Source organism: Rhinolophus ferrumequinum, chromosome 21 (genome assembly GCF_004115265.2).
Source record: "Rhinolophus ferrumequinum isolate MPI-CBG mRhiFer1 chromosome 21, mRhiFer1_v1.p, whole genome shotgun sequence".
Classification (NCBI taxonomy): domain Eukaryota; kingdom Metazoa; phylum Chordata; class Mammalia; order Chiroptera; family Rhinolophidae; genus Rhinolophus; species Rhinolophus ferrumequinum.
The window spans coordinates 40961026-40978205 of NC_046304.1; the positions used below are offsets into that span (position 1 = coordinate 40961026).

The window sequence follows — 17180 nt, forward strand, 5'->3', positions numbered from 1 at the left end:
TCAGACTGTCCAGCCACAGGGTCACCTCCTAGGGGGTGGTGAGCACTGAGTGTGCAGCGGGGTCCGGATGACGGGCCCACACCTTTGGAAGACAACCTTACTTGGACGACCCCTGAGGAATTCAGCGATATGTATGTACTAGCATCCAGCCCTAGAACTGTCTCTTCAAACGTATCTGCATAGAACAGGCATGACAGGGCTGTCCCGTCAACACAGATGATGGGGAATAGCCCAGACATCTAGGCACCGACCAGAAATAGCCCTGGACTCGGGGCCACCAGAGTCACCCAGAGCTGCGTAGGCCCAGGGGAAATGGCTAGCACAGCCCTTGCTGTCATTTCCTTCACGTCCCTTGGCCAGGCTTAGGTAAAGAACTCCAGTCGTTGGCTTGTTGATTGGAGGTGCTCAACAGGAAATGCAGGAGAGCTCTGGACAGGAGTTCACCGACAATGGAGAGAGGGAGACATGTCCCCAGGCAGGAGTGGCTTTCCTTCCTAAAGCCCGGGTTCACACAGCCGCGTGGGAAGCCCGCAGCCTTTCTCGGGGCTCCATGTGCTGAGAACACTCATGCAGGGGCCACATGGCACCACCCAACCCTTCAAAGCAGCTTCGGCTTTGCAAGTTTGGGCTTCCGAAATGGGAGGAAAGGGATGTTCTTGAAGCCAGCGGTCCATCCTTGACAGTGAAGGTCGTTTGAAGGGCGAAGAATGACTCATGGATGAGATCATGGTCCCTTGGTTTTTGTCTCCCGCTGTCCCTTTACAATTTATCCAGTGTGGGGGGGGCGCTCTCCTGCCCCATATGAAAACTCTAGCCAACTTTTGATTACTCCTAGGTAATCAAAAGGACTTTTGTCTCCTTAGTCACAAAACACAGTCTGCAAATGCTAATTAGAATGTCCACTCCATATAAAGGTCAAAGCTCTGCAGGGTTGCAGCTTGTGGGGCTGGGAAGGAGGGGTGTGGCAGGAATGTTGTATTGGGCTGGCACTGCTCTGAGCTGGCTCCATACTCTCTGCAGTGTTCAAAGTTGACTCCTTTCCTATGGGAAACTTTTTTGAAATCTTCCAGACACCCGCTTTCCCAGTTAATCCCCCCGAAGGTCCTTCAGGCAGACATTTCCTCTCTCCTCAGCCCCTTGTGGTCTAAAGATGCACCTCCAGCCTCACCTCTGCGGAGGTCGGCGTGCTCCTGCTGGTGGGCTGCCAGACGTAGTCTAAAGCATCCCACTGGCTGCCTTGTGCCCGTATCAGGTCTGTAGGAGACACACAGACATTGTTTGCCCAAACAAATCTGGGGAAGCGGCCCAACTGCAGGACTACCGCCATGCTTCTTTGTTCCCCCACCAAACCAAATTCAACCTGTCTCCTTCTCTAGTTTTCCCAGTGGGGTTCTGACAGCCGTTCACCGTGTCTCTCCCCAAAGACACATGCCAAGTGTCTCCAAGTGCTACCTTGAAACGCTTTCACTGGGGCTGAGACTGCCGATGGCGACATGGCCAACCCCCAAAGCTGTTCTCTCCAAAGAGATCCTCCTCAAAAATACTCTCCCTGCCGTCCTCTCCACCCTTTACCGCCTCCATGAGGTGGGAGGTTCTAGAGTTGGGGGACATTTTATCAGCTGTGGACTTTGACAACATGTACCTTAGTTTAGCACTTCACTCTGCCTGGTCTCATTTGCTGCACCTTGTGTTCTAGTGATGGTTCTCATTTGAGGTCCATTTGGGGGTGCAGTATGGCTACCCAACGGCAGGAATCCCTGCCATATGGGATGAGAGCCTCTTGGGGCTTCAGGGATACAGAGGCCATATCGTGATGTGATGGCCCAGCCACTGTCACACGTACTCCCTCCCTCCCTTTGGCTTCTCTGAGCGCCTCCCTTGCGGGTATCGGGGGTTGTCAGAGTTACCTGCAGCCTCCAATTTCTGACTTGCACCAGGGCCAGATATCACAACTCTGCATTGGCATGTGAAAGCTGCCAGCTCCCCAGTGCCACTGCGGTGACACCATCCTGGCATGCCTCCTCATGTTGTCTGTCTCCAGGACTCTGCCGTTTAGCTGGACTTGCTGTCACTCTGAGCTTTCCTTTTGTAATCTCGTCAGAAACTCAGGTGGAACCTATACTCAGAGTGCCTCCTGGACAGCCGGCTATTGTCAGATAACCTGGAGTCATGAGACCTCCTGGGACGCACAGTGTCAGCTTGCGGGGCCCCAGAGGGTGGTCATGCCTCCGAGCTGGCAGATGGGAGTTTCCCGAGCCCACCTCCGGGCCCCCTCTCACCCTCAGCACAGCTGCCCCGCGCTAGGTGTTTGTAAGGCCATCAGGTAGCGGTCCCCCTTTTCCCTCTGTGCTCTCCGTCCGTGGTGGCCTGTGCTGGCTAGCGATGGTAACTTGGTGTTTCTTTTGGGTGCAGAGACTGAGTTGTCGCAGGTCTGGGGGAAAAGACTGGTGGCCCAGCCAACAACGTGTGGCATTTGTCAGGGGTGGTGGCCTCCCTGTCACTCTCCACCAGGGCACGTTGGTTCTTCCAGGGCCGGGAGCCCCGTGCCTGTGCATTCATGGCCAGCTGGCCTTATAAACTCCTTCTGGACAGTTGTATCCACTGTCCTGTAGCAATATCCTGACTTTTCGTGATGCTGAAACTGGCATTGTATTGCAGTTTATTGATTTCCATGCTGTTGCTATGTGGTCAGGAATTTTTCTGTCTTCTTTGTTTGGGGGGAGCTGTGACTCCCTAAGCAGGAGCCCAAGACACCCAACAGCCACTCGCTAGCACTGTGGGCCCCCCCACTAACCCAGTAGCACCTATTTGGGCATGCAGCTAAAGGCTTTGCCCAGTGGTTGGAGAAAAGAGACTGGACGGCTCTGGGGCGCGCACCCTATGCCATGTTCTTTGCTAAACACGTTCACACAAATCCTCGCCCTAATCCTTATCACCCGCCTACAAGATGAACCAGTATTGTCACCTCAGGGTGCTAGATGAGGAAAAGGAGGCCCAGAGAGGTTAAGTAAATAATAGCGCCAGGGTGTGAAGCCCCGCCTGACTCCACAGCCCACACCTAGTCCTTCCCGTACCTCTGCCCCCCCAGAACGCTGGGTGGACTTGAGTGCGGCCACCACTCACCACTCAGACACAGGCCCCATGGCGGTGACTGAGAAGCACATTGCTTCTCTGACCTCATCCATCCCGTGTGTCTTTGTTGAACGGGGTGCTCAGGACCCTGGGCCCCTGCAGGGTAGGTCATTCCCACTGGATCGTGGTCACCTGTACGGTGTGCGGGTGTGTGGGGTTTGTGTAACGAGCTGTCTACATTAACATCCATTTAATGTGACATTTGCAGAGAGCCCGGTGGTACTCGTACGATGTGCCTTTTCTTTGAATGTTTTCAGAAAAATACCAGAAGATGCAGAGAGCTTTGTTTCTCACACACAATAACTGTCTTTGCTTTTATGTCCTTCATTTGCTGTCAACCAGCTGAAGAAGCGGGCATTGGAGACACCCCCAACCTGGAAGACCAAGCTGCTGGACATGTGACTCAAGGTCAGTGGCTAGAATTGCCTTCCAAGGCTCAGGGGTTGGGAGGAGGGAGATGGCAACACGCAGATGAACTAGACCTTGAAAAGAGCATTCACGGGCCCAGGAGATTTTTAGGATATCAAAGATGGGCCTTTCAGATACAGAAAAAGCGCCACCTTTTTTTTTTCTCTCCTGCCATTATTTCTGAGTCATTCCTAAGGTGTGTAGTGTTCTGAGGGTAGTTGGGGAGTCGAGAACGAATGTCCAACAGAAACGCAAATTTGGCTGTTCTCCCTGCATCCTGCCCTCTGGCCTGTCCTGGGAGCAAGGCCGCCACCATATTGCCACCAAGCTAGTTCTTTTCGACTTTCTTCTGTGCAACCGTCAAACCTTATAATGATTTTCTTCTCAGGGACCAAAACTGCTGTGTTCAAGAAAAGTAACTTTGTATAATCACTTAGCATAATTGCTTTAAGAACTTAATTTTTTAAATCCTAGAGATTTCTTATTTTAGGGAATGGAGACCTCGGAGACAGTGTGGGCTGGGTTTCTTTTCAATCATTTACTGCATAAATGGATTTCAGAGCCTGCTGCGTGATGTGGAACTTCTAGATTGCAAGAGAGCTGGGAAGACACTGTTCTAGTCTCCAGAAAGTGATATGGGGTTTGTGCAATGTTTAGCACCGCCCGTGGGGCCGTCTGGTTTTAGGAAGACTGTGCCTGAAGAAGCGTCTCATTAACAGTGTTTTGAGGCCTAAGTACACATTCCTGCCCCTAAAGGGGTCACCGCCCCCTAGTGAGTTAGTGTTTCTCATTTCACATAGCACGGAAAGGTGTGTTTTCATTCTTAAGTGTACAAAGAATGTCAAAAAATATTAGAGGGGATAATCAATATAAGGGGGGAACCTCGGTCTGTGTGTTAAATACTAGAATCTTGGCTCCTGTTTCTTCTAGGTCATGATTTTTTTTTTTTTGAAAATTCAGCTCAGATTTTAACTTTTTATTTTTTTATTTTTATTGGGGAATATTGGGGAACAGTGTGCTTCTCCAGAGCCCATTAGCTCCAAGTCGTTGTCCTTCAATCTAGTTGTGGAGGGCGCAGCTCACTGGCCCATGTGGGAATCGAACTGGCAACGCTGTTGTTCAGAGCTTGCGATCTAACCAACTTAGCCATCCAGCCACCCCTAGGTCATGATTTTTCAGCTTAGATAAAATTAGAGGCTTTTATAACCTGTGAAATGTTCGTTTATTTCCATTAAGAGATGTGAATTTGAGTTTTTTCTATACATTTTTATTGCAGGCTGTGTCTCTATGCACCTAAAACATATTCCATGCAATGAAAATGTCAGCTCAACATCTTTTCTGGAAACTTTACTGTTGTGCTGGCTGAATTTTTTAGTTTTTCCGATGAATCACATACGTACAAGAGATGAACACCAGGTAACATCTACAAAGGGAAATTGGCCACAAATCTCAATATACAGAGATTTCTACCTCTGCTCCCAAGGCCAAAATTTAATGCCCTGACTGGGGCTGCTGGTCCAAATTGCCAAGCCTGATGCTCTCCAGCGAAACCCCTTGAAATTCTGACACACTGGTGATCCACAAACACACTTTATTTGCCAAAAGCCTGCCATCTGTTTTGTACTAAAACACTCAGATTAGAAAGAGCCATGTAAACAAAAGTTGTTAGATCTCTCCCTTGCTCTCTCCTGCTGCAGAAGGAAAACTCCCAGTAGCCTGTGTTCGTGAAGTACTAAGATTGAGAAAAATGTTTCAGGATGGGGCTAGAGGACACTGAGAGAGATGTGGGAAGGCCTTACCCTGTCCCGCTCACCTCGAGGGTGGGCCTTTCTTTTCTAAGTGTCACGAGGGAGGACCAGGCCTCCTGAGGTGGCCTGCGGGACAATGTGTCTGGACTCCTGAAGCAATCAGACTGCTTACCCAGATATTATTTACCCTGGAACCCCCACCCCTGGTAATCGCTGTGGTTAATATTGACTGAGCACAGTATCCTGGGATCTGAATAGAATATTCTCACAGCCTGGTTCCTTCCTCCAGCAGTGTAGTTACATTATGTTAGATTCCTTATTGGTCAACATACACACACACACACACACACACACACACACACACACACACTGTACAATCATGTATTGATGGATTTTCGAGGTATGTTTACTATTCATGTTTGGGGCCCTTGTCTCTTTTTTCAATGAGAATCTTTTTAAGTCTTGCCTACATCAGAGTACAGTGATCTCCCGATCAAGAGCAATCTCTAGAAAGCTCTGGGAGGAAAGCTTTATCTGCAAGGTGATGGAGACCTGGCCTGTCGGGGGTGTAATGACCAGCAGCCACGGGTGCCTCTGGTCTGTTGAGCTGATTGGTGGAAAGGAAGTCATGGCGTTGAGGCACCTGCTCAGGTGTCCCCTACTGACCTTGTTTCCTGCGTCGCTGTCACTGGGGCAGTTCTTCCCGGAGACTGACCAAGCACCCCAGTAAGATGCCAGGAGAGCCCGAGGAAAGCAGAAATCAGCATGTCTTCCTGATATCAGTTCACCCTGCAGGATTCGTTTATGAATCACCTGCTGTGTGCAGGCACTGTGGGCGGTGCTAGGAACACAGAATGAATGAGATTGTGAGCTAAGGCCCCAGGTACAGGTGAGAAGTGAAGGTGAGCTGTGGCCGGGCTGCCTGGCAGTGAGCCAACAGGCAGCTGCACAGATTCCAAGTGGGCTGGGGAGAGAGGACAGTCACGTTAGCCCTGTGCACCCACAGCCGCACACTGTGGGTGTCCGTTCACCTCCCTCCCTCCCCTCATCCAATCTCTTTCTCTTCCAAGCTCCTAAATCCTTTGGGGTTCCAGGTGTTGTTTAGAGGGGAGCTGGAGAGTTGTGCGGGTTATTCTAGGAGTAGGTAGGATTGTCGAAGGGTTGAGAGTTAAAAATATATATAATGTTTATTAAGAGCAAAAAGCATAACTCTCCTATCCTTAATACACAGTCAGATACTTTAAAGATTCACATGAACGTAGCGTGAATGAACCAGGAAAAGAAAACAAAGTGTGCCCTCCATCAACTAGGTTATTGTGTGACCAGGTGACACAGTGGTCCCCGCAAGCTGGCGGCTGCCACATGGAGCCCGTTGCTCCCACGGTAGTCGCCTCACCTCCTGCAAGAGGCCTGTCCACGATCCATGACCTGGATAAATCCGAACCGTATTTCTGTTCATAGGAATCTTATAGCAGGTCTCTTAGTAAAGACTGGAGCCCTGAGGATGATAAATTTTGCATTTTCCATTACCGGTCAGAGCATGGGCTTGAAGCAGGGTTGGTTTGTGGGCATCTACTGGTTTTATTTGGCAAAACAGGGGAACAGAGCGAGAGGGAGAGGAATGGGGAGCCTCACTGCACCCAAGCCAGGTCCCAGCCAGAAGCCAGAATCTTCAGGACACTCAGGTCCCTGGAGAGTTGGAGAAGCTTCTGTGGAGCAAGCACAACACAGCCCCGCAGCGGGGCCAGCAGTCCTGGATAAGATCAGCACTACATGGGGCCTTGGCGGTCACCAGGTCTAAGATGAGAAAACTGAGGCACATAGAGGGGACGTGCTCACCCAGGGTTCCCCGGCGAGTTGGTGGCAGGTAGACCAGAGAGCGTTCGTTCTGAGGCGCGGGCCCTCCTTTTTCTCTGTTAGGCAGGCTTGCAATGCCGTTTAAATGTCCTTTTCTTATTTGAAGAGTTGTTCCCTCTCTTAAACAATCAGTGCGCCCTTGCTTACCTTTTGCCACTGCTGCCTGTTCAAACCCAGAGGAGCTGAGAGCTCCCAGCCATCAGAGGGAAGTGTCGGAGAGGCCCCTGGCACGTGGGCTTAGGTCTCCGGTCCAGCCTGCACACGGCAGAGAAGCTTCTGGGGTCTCCGTGCTGCCTCTGGGGGAGAAGCAGCTAGAAGCTCCCATCCTGGTGATGTCTTGCCGTTCCCCGAATCATCCCGTCTACCAACCGCCTCCTCCAACAGGAGGCCCTCAGGAGCCCCACGAGGAGTGGGCACCAAAACAAGGGGCCTGGGTCCAGGAAGGTCTGGCTTTTCCGCAGCCTGCTTCCCCTGGACATCTGCAGACAGAGCCTGGGAGTGTCAAGGAGAGCTTCCTCGGAGAGCCGGGGCACCGTGGCGGTGCGGCCACGGACCCGAGGACCCTGGGTCTGAGCCGCCAGCACATGTCCCACATGCCTGGGGCTCCCATCCTGCCTGAAGGCTCCAGAGAAGCCACGCGCCAGCCTTCTGGGACAGAACCTAAGGACACACAGGGAAGTCACCTTAGCCTGGGGCTGCTGGAGCACCAGCTTTTAGGAGACCTGCGCCTGGAGGGGCCACCTCTGAAGGGGGACCAGGGCAAAGAGAGACTGGGGGGTGACGAGGTCGATGAAGACCGTGACATCGACGAGTCTTCACCCCAGGACTCCCCTCCCTCCCAGGTCTCCCTAAGTCTGCACAGCTCCCCAACCCAAGATGGGCCATCCCCCCAGACAGTTTCCAGAGAGGCCACTGGCACCCCCGCTTTCCCAGCTGAGGGTGCCATCCCCCTCCCTGTCGATTTCCTCTCCAAAGTCTCCACAGAGCCCCAGGCCTCAGAGCCCGATGGGCCCAGCGCAGGGCCCACAGCGGAAGAGCACGACGGGCCCCCCGAGTTCACGTTCCACGTGGAAATCAAAGCCAATGTGCAGAAGGAACAGGAACGTTCAGAGGTGGATTTGGAAGGGGCTGCACTTCTGGGGGCCCCTGGAGAGGAACAAGAGCCCCGGGGCCCCTCTGGGGGAGAGGACACAAAAAAGACTGACCTTGCAGAACCATCTGAAAAGCAGCCTGCAGCTGGTCTGCCAGGAAAGCCCGTCAGCCGGGTCCCTCAACTGAAAGGTCTGTGTCTAGAGCTCCTTTGCTCCTTCCTGGTGACTCCGTGTGCCACCCAGGCTGCGGGCACTGCCACTGAGCTTCTGGCCCCCCCTTGACTCCTGCCGCTTCCAAGGTTCCTAAGGACGGCCACTAACCTGACCAGCTGGGCCCTGCCGCTCACCCCCACCCCACGGCCTCCTGCCCGTCAGGCTCTGGTCGCACGTGCTCCTGTCACGCTTGTCGCCATTCTGCATGCCACCAACACCCCACCCACTGCTTTCCACCCCATTCATCTCTCTGGACACTTGGTTTATCCACGGAGGTCCATCAGCCCACGGGAGATTGGGAGGCTGCCCTCCGGGGGAGGTAACAGCTGCTTCCTCTTGTGAGAGCTTATTATGTGCCTTAAATTCGTTGTCTAGAACACCCCAACCCTCCCAATGGGCATAATTAGCCCCACTTTGCTGATGAGGAAACTGAGGCTCAGAGAGGTAATTTGCTGTAGGTCACCAAGTCGTAAGTGTCCGAGCCAGGTTCCGAATCCAGGTAGGTCTGTTCTGAAAGGACACTCTTCTCTGTGCACCACAGGCCTCCCAGAAGGTTCTGAAGTGTGTGCTCCTAGCCCAGAGATACAGAGGGCAGAAGCCTGTATTCTGCTGCCCTTGTCAGTGGACAACACATCACATGCAGGAGGTGACGACATACATAAGCATTTGGAGGTGGCCAAGAGCCCACGCTGAGCCTTTGGCCCACAAACCCCCACCCCACCCACCCTGCCTTATAGTAGCAGAGACAATGAGCAGAAACAAAAGCTTCCTGTCCAAGTAGCTCCCCCGCCCCTGCAGAGCCTGTGCTGGGATTGTAGGGTCTCAGCCCCACTCTCCTCTTAAACCCTGGGAAGCATGACCACAGCAGCCCTTTGGAGGCTGGAGAGGAGGGAGGGAGGAGAGGTTCCCAAGTGTCGGGGTCTCTGTGTCCTGTCAGGGAGAGGACAGTTTGTATCCCAGAGGAGGCCTCATGAGCGTGAGTCAGGCACATTCACCCAGTTAGGACCCTGAGCGTTTTAGAATAATTTTCAGGGCTCAGAAATTGATGCTACTTAAGCTGTCAGTTGCAAACGTCTGTTAAAGTTTGATTGGATCCTAGTTGTCAAGAAAACTTTGAAATGTTATAGATAAAGAAATCTGCATTTAAATTTTAAGACAGAAAAAAAAAAATCCTATACCCTAGTTAAAAGTATCCTAAGTTCCAAAGTAGTAGGGGACAAATAACTGGTTTGACAGATTACAATACTGCTTCCTGAAATGGTGTTTTATTGAATCCTTGTCCACTGTATGTTGATAGGTGTGTCCAAGGGAAAAAAGAGTTCCATGGTCCAGTAAGTTTGGAAAAAACAGGCTAAACAGTGTTAAATAGCATTTGTCGCTGCAGGACTTGTCAGGGACTGGAATATCCTAACGCACATTGTAACCCTCTGAGAAGGAGCCATAGTACGAGCGTCCCGAAGTTATTTGATCCCACCTGCTAACATCTCCAGGAAGGGGGCCTGTTCAGTAGCACCCCGATTTGGGGAATGCTGGTCTAGCAGTTGGTTTCTGTGACATGCATGATGATGGTTGATTTGGGCAAAGGATATGAATCAGGTCCACTTGGCTCTCATTAAAATGCAGGTTCCTGGGCCCCGCCTTAGGCTCACAGAGTCTCAGGAGTGGTTCAGGAATCTGTATTTTAACAACCTCTCCTGGTGCTTCTGCTACACACTAAAGTTTACAAACCTCTGGGCAGCTCATCAATGCTGGTCAGTCTAGAAGCGGGGACTCCAGTAACCAGTGAGAAGCTCCAGGGGCCCCATGGTCCTGAGGGCAGGGGGAACACACTGTTGAAGCCAAATCTATGATCAATCTTCAACAACGAATGTTAAGAGAAGGAAAGGGTAAGTTAGAGGTGATGCTAGTAGGTAAGTACAATGGTTTCAGCAAGGGGTGTGGCTTTCTAAACACAAAAGCCGTCCAAGGTTTGGTCTTCAAATCCAGAAGTTATCTGTAGGATGTTTGATGGTAACTAGTTTGGAGCTGATTTGGGGAAAACGCAAGGATTAGCCCCTTGGGAGGGCCTGTAGGTGTGAGAAGACCTTCCAGGGCTGGTTCGGGTGGGATGGGCTCATCAGACAGCAGCTGGAGCCGGTGCCTGAAGCCCCCATTAGTGAAGGGCAGGTTCTGGGAAGACAGCTCACTCCCTTGGAGCCTTGGGTGACAGCATGAGCGAAGGGTCCTGCAGGGGGCCAGAGCCTGGCTGAGTTGCCCTCTCTGTGGCGCTGGGGCTTTTAAATGCCCCTCCTTGGAGAGGGGTTCGCCTACGCTGGGGGAAGCCGACCCTGGCAGAGACAGGGAGGGAGCCTGTGAGAGGCGAGGCCTGCACTGTCTACCTTTCCAAACTGCCGCCCCTGTGCCAACATGTGCCCGGAACAGTTTCCTCTGCGTCCCCTCTGCATGCCCCCACCCTCAGCAAGCCTGCTGCCCCCTCCTCAGGGTGCTGCGAGCAGAGCAGTGACCCCAGTGTGCTGTGTTAATACTAACCATGAGAGACCTAACAGACTCAAAGGAAAAGAAAATCAGTGGGTTCCCACCAAGCCCCATGGTGGGCTTGAAACAAAATACGTTGCACTGATCCTGAGAAATCAGCCTAACTACAAGGGGCTCTTTCCGTGAGCTGTGCACATGGGTGTAACGTACATTCTCATTTTCTATTTTATCAGCTCGCATGGTCAGTAAAGGCAAAGATGGGACTGGAAACGACAAGAAAACCAAGGTAAGCTAACGAAACCATGAAACTGCCGCCGTCAAACCAATCGAGAAGCCATGCTTTATATCTGAATTAATTTTTATATATAACATGGGGAGCATTTGTCACTGAAGTCCAACTGTCATTCAAAGTGCTTTGTGTTTTTATGCAAATTTCTAACTTGCAGCATTTACCCATTTGGGTACTTATGCCAGGGAAGGGCAGTCGGCAGGTTAATGAAGTAATTAACCTGAATAATTAATTGATAAGTAATTAATTGAATAATTGCAATCTCATTAGCATAGTTTAAGTGAGACGTTCATGGTAAATGAAGGTATGTTTGAATTTTCTGCAATAAAGTTTGAATTTTTCATGTCTTAACACCTTACACAGGTCTAGGCTCAGCAAATACGTGTATACACACACACATACTTCAGGTATATAGTAAATACCATTTAGTAAGGAGGCTGAAGCAAAGACGTGATCCCCAACCTAAGGCAGAAGGTTCTGGAAGAGCCCTAGAAGAGAGGACCTGTGAGGCAGGCCGTGAAGGAAACAGAAAGGAGGGTTGGTGAGACGGGAATGGCAAAGGGCATATCTGAGGAGTAGGAACAGCACAAGCGAAGACCCGGGAGCACGTAGAGACAAAGTGCGTTCTGAGAACGCTAAGCAGGTCGGCTGGCTGCTGGGGGGCTCTGAGAGAGGACTGACTTAGCCGGGAAACCTGACACACGCACCTGAAATGCTAAGTGGACATGTGTGGCGATGGCGCAGTAAACGCCATCTTGGAATCTCGCCAGGAGGCCGTTTGACGTGTGCTTTAGTCAGTCTTCAGAAACCACCCCAAGGAACAGTAACCGAGACAGCTGCTCTCCAACCACACTGCCCCCAAAACCGTGCCCATCCTTCTCGGTGTTCCTATCAGCTGTACTGTACCCTCCTCAATGATTCTACCTCTTGGAAAACGCTCCTGTCACTGCACGGCAGTGTTTTTCCAGGGAAATCCCACTGTGGCCCTAGATGAAGACCTATTTGTCTTAAAGGTACTTAAAAATGTCCAATATAAATTCTGCCTAAAAGATCTGAGTCTTGATCAGTCCTGGAGTCCTGAGGGCATCCCCAGGTGCAGAATGCAGCTGTAGGTGTTTGGTGGCGTGTTGAAAGGCGCTCCGCAAAGTTCCTGCCCAGTAGGAAGTTCGCCATCCAGTTCCAGCCCAGTTCGCCGTCACAAGACCCCAGTGAGGCAGCTGAGGGTGCTGCAGGGACTTGGGGCGGCTCTGCCTTAGGTGCTTGAAACGGTAGCAACAGCTGCTTGCCAATCATGATGCACATTCAGGGGACTCCCAGCCTCAAGCATGCATTCATTCATTCATTCATTCTCACACATGGGTCCATCGTCCCTGCCCTGGAGTTGCTCACAGCCTCACAGCAAAGGGTCAGATCTGTCAGGAACCTTGGCCGGGGAGGGAGCTCTGCCCTATGCGCTTGGGGAAGGAGGTGTTGCCAGTACCAGCCTCCAGCCTTTCTTCCTGGGCCTCAGCCTCATACTCTTGCTCTGTGCCTGGGACCCTCCTTCTCACCAAGGCTAAATACTTCTAGACCTGGCCTCTTGGTTTTATTCCTGAAGGTGTGGTCCCTCCCCCTCCCAGCCCACCCTCTTCCACCAGGGCCACACATCCTGGTCAAAGCCCCAGAGGCAGTGAGGACAAACTGCAGGTGCCAGGACCCTCCATCAAGTGCAGCTGCCTCTGTGAGGTCACCCAGCTCGCAGACACCTCTCCCATTGGCCGCCTGTCCCACCCAGGCTGTTTCCTACATTGGAACATGTTCCAGAGTAAACATTGGCCAGATGAAGATCCACCAGATCATGTTTAGTTTTACTTGAGACTAATCAGAAAGTGCGCGTGCGCATGTCACCTACGTGGTGCCAGGCAGAACCTTTAAGGCTGAGAACAGGCACTGCACTGAGTTTAGCGAGCATGATTCTGTCCGCGTGGTGGAACAGGGCCGAGGGTTATGGGCCAGCCCGAGCTCCTCACCTGGACGGAGCGGAAAGTGGGGCACGTGTCACCTGTGACACACATCGGAGACGTTTTATTGAGAAACATCCCAGAATCATACACTTCGGCGATCTCCATCAACTTTTGGGGGCATGAAACACCTGTCAATCAGTGGTCTCCAAATTGGGGAGCACATGAAAATCCAATGGGCCAGAGAAAGAACATTCTAGAACTTCTGTCCATTTTTGTCTTCTAAGAGTTATGTCACCTTGAAGTTCATCTAATGAACATCATGTACTGGCTTCATCGTATATGTGTTAAGTAATAAATATCTAGGGGTGACTGTGGGTGCCTGGTCACTTCTGTGCTTCCTGATGAAAGGAATGATTAGGGTACATGATCCAAACAGTTTGGAGACCACTGCCGTGAGCCAGTACCTGCCTTACTTGTTTTTAGTTACTGTCCTTTTTCAGTTTGTTCCCTCCTTCATGTGCTGACTTTTATTTTGATTTTATTTATGTTTATGTTTAAGACATCCACACCTTCCTCTGCTAAAACCCTGAACAATAGGCCTTGCCTTAGCCCCAAACGCCCCACTCCTGGTAGCTCAGACCCTTTGATCAAACCCTCCAGCCCTGCCGTGTGCCCAGAGCCATCTTCCTCTCCTAAACACGTCTCTTCTGTCACACCCCGAACGGGCAGTTCTGGAGCAAAGGAGATGAAAGTCAAGGTAAGGAAACCACCTTTGGAAAGAATCAGGTTGCTCTAATGTGGTTTTCAAATGTATGTGTGTGTGCGGGTCTTTTTAAGCCCCAAAGCCCTTTCTGCAGATAAGCTCTTACCTGGAAGCACCATGCAGGACACTTAAAACTCTGGTTGAGACGGAAGGGGGCTCAGCGCCATCCTTCTAAGCGCCCCTAGCCCCTCCTAGCCGCAGTCCCTGAGGCGCCTGATTAGGACCCCATGCGAGAAAGTAGCCACTCCAGTGGGGTTCCTGTGTCTGTTTCCGACTTTGGTAACGGGAGTGTTTCCAGGTCGCCCCACTTGGGCTGCACAGCGTGGCTGTGTAACAATGTTTGTCCCACTAGTTCACTCCTCCCGAACCATCCTGAGGTCCTTGGTTAGCATCAGGTTGGTTTTTTGTTTGTTTGTTTGTTTTTTTGACTTTGTGTTACGTATCCAGGTCATTGACTGGGTAATCAAACCCAGTAACTGCCCGTCTGCTGGCTGTGCCCGTGCACTTGCTCTCACCTTCTGCCTGGTTTGCTAATTGGTGCAGCCAAGGGCTCTCACTTAGCACATCCAAGGAGTTACTGAAACCTAATGGTTGCTTGGGAGAGAACAAAGTGGTACGGTCTAGTTCGGTGAGCACTCTCGGTCAGGTTCAACAAGCAGTGTTGTCAAGGGGCTCTGGTGAAACCAACCACCGTCAGTCAAATAAATCCCTAAGGAGAGTCAGGAAATGGGTATCCGCGTGGGAACAGCCTACTGATGTCCTGACTGGTGACAGACCCGATCCTGTGTGGGTAAAAAGGCTATGTCGTCTTTTTATAAAACACACCAGCACAACTCATGCTGACAACTCGTGTAAACAACTCCTGTAGGAGGCAGTGGTCCTCAGCGCACCTGGCATGCGGGTGGGGCTATGGGCTTGTGTGCCCAGCAAACCCTTGTGATTGTAGAAGACATTCGTTGCATCTAGTAGGCAAAGGGCCACCCCGATCGTAGCCTCGTTTTGAGTCAAAGTGGTTCAGGAGGGCTGCCATGGACTCCAGGTGACAGCGACATTTCCTAATCGTAAAAACCACTCTACCCTGCTTCGGTTTCCAGGGGGCGGATGCTAAAACTGGAACGAAGATTGCCACACCCCGGGGAGCTGCCCCTCCAGGCCAGAAAGGCCCAGCCAATGCCACCAGGATTCCAGCAAAAACCACCCCGTCCCCAAAGACCCCACCAGGCACAGGTAAGAAGCATGTTGTCTGGAATCCAGTCCTCGTCTCTGAAGGCGCCTGACCATGAATAACCTCTGGTGGTCGCTAATTGATGCCTGCAGTTTACTAAACATTAGAATGTTCATTTTCTTTTTAATCTTGCCGACAATTTTCCAAGGTAGATGCTGAATCCCCACTTTTTATTGATGAAGAAATCGAGGCTCTGAGAGTTTGCACGACTGAGTCTAACCAGCGTATTTTCAGCATGAGGGAAATGCAGCCACATGCTAACCAGTGGGAGGAAAGGGGCTTCTCTGAGCTTCTCTGACCCCAAGTCCACCTCCTGGGAGGTGTTTTTCAGACACGTGGGTGGCGCTTGCTCTCTGGAGACAGCGCAACAGCCTGGATAGGTTACTGTGTGACCTCACACAGGCAGCCTCTGTGCAACTTAGCCTGCTGGGGTATTAGAGACACTCTGACAGCCTGAGGGTCTTAGCCGGGCTGTTGCAGGCTGTGCCCATTCTCCTGGGCTCCTACGAGTAAAACCCAGTCGGTTCTGAGTACCAGGCAAGGCTTCAGAAGAGCGATTTTACCTCCAGTGGTCCTGTTAGGAGTAGTCGCCCTCTTTGGGGATTGGGAACAGCCAGGCTGAGCTCCTCTCTCCCGCTGCCACATGTCCCAGGCAATTAGGTTTAGATTCTGCACAACTAAGGGGGCATCTGGCCTGTGTTGGACCCGGGGTGGTGCTCGGGCCTGTGACTCTCGTACAGGCTGTGTGTGAGCCTAGGCTGGTGCAGCAGTCTCTCAGCTGCCCGTGGGCGCAAGGTGGCAGCTCAGAACCCTTCGGCCCCCTGCATGTTTTTGCCGTGGTGTTTAGCCCAGTTTGCCATACGGTGGTGCCTACAAGGACAGCCGCTCATTAAGGCTTGTTGATTTGTTTTTCATGTGGTGTTTTTCTCATGTATATAATACATAGGATGTGGTGTAATTAAAGAACTCTGATTGGGTTTTATATATGATTTTGATCCTGCTTTTTCTCACTTAACACTATACCAGCTGACTCCCACATCTGGAGCCAAAACTGGAAACAAGAACGTGCATTTCTCTTTGGATCTGCTCTTGGGTGGCAGCCTGCAGGTGGACAGATCCCCCTCAGGGTCCTCTTGACCTTGTTTCCTGACAGATGGGGTCCCCTGCTCCCCGCACCCTTTCCCTGCCTCACCGGCCTCTGCTGCATGGCCTGGTTGGGCATGTCTGGCTGCCTGTGGCATGGAGAAGAGCTCCTTAAGGCCCCATTTAAACTTGATGATAACGAGGCTTTCTGTGGATTCTTCTTTTTAAGTTACCAAGCAAGTGCAGAGAATACCAACCCCTGCAGGGGCAAAGTCTGAGAGAGGTAATTGTGAGCCTGCTTCGCCTGGGGGGGTCACCCCCTTTGCCTGTGGCCTAGGTGTTTAGAGATGCTTCTGAAACACTGGTTTCGTGTGTTGAGCCTGAACTGGAACAGGCAGAATTCCTGCTTCTCTTCTTGTGTGTGGTTTGTGCGGCTGTGTGTGTGGCGGATCCGCCTAATCCTGTGTGTTCTCATTGACATGTGCCGACCGTGGGGCTGGGAGCGTGTGCCTCGAGCCACTTGTAGGTGCTGCAGGTGTGGACTGTCCCTACCCAGGGTTTAGGTGTGAAAGCCCCGCGGGCGTCCATTAACCGTGAAAACTGCGAGCGCCAGCACTGCGCTGGATGCTTTACCTGTTACTACACCCCGTCTTCAAAACGCAGCGCTGTGGGCTGTGACCACATGCCCCATTTTTCAGGTGAGAGCACAGGCTCAGGGGTCGCTCTGCATTTAAGTGACAGAAAGGATTTGAAGCCACCCCCACATCTGCACCTTGTGACTGGAGGCGGGGCCTGAGCCTGGAGGCAGGCTCTTGTGTGGAAAAGGAGAAAAGGCCTCCTGGGTCCTGTTGCCGCAGAGCTTGGCGACTTCCAGCAGGGATATCCAGCAGACGTGGAAATCCAAACTCCAAGAACAGCCATGCTTCTTCTCTGCTTGACAAGTCACCCTCAGC

At 51.7% G+C, this 17180-nt stretch overlaps 1 protein-coding gene across 17 annotated transcripts in view; it reads left to right on the top strand.

The window, feature by feature from the left end:
• Window positions 1-17180, top strand: part of MAPT (microtubule associated protein tau) — a 94754-nt gene that overhangs the window by 55990 nt on the left and 21584 nt on the right. For 6 of the 17 annotated variants that reach the window (XM_033089295.1, XM_033089296.1, XM_033089299.1 and 3 more), the window contains 3 exons: window positions 3475-3540; window positions 11158-11210; window positions 15014-15146. In XM_033089295.1, the coding sequence (XP_032945186.1) occupies window positions 3475-3540; window positions 11158-11210; window positions 15014-15146 (252 nt within the window). Of the gene's footprint in view, window positions 1-3474; window positions 3541-7322; window positions 8427-11157; window positions 11211-13715; window positions 13914-15013; window positions 15147-17180 lie in introns of all 17 variants that reach the window. The other 11 variants (XM_033089283.1, XM_033089284.1, XM_033089285.1 and 8 more) reach the window with 5 other exon arrangements.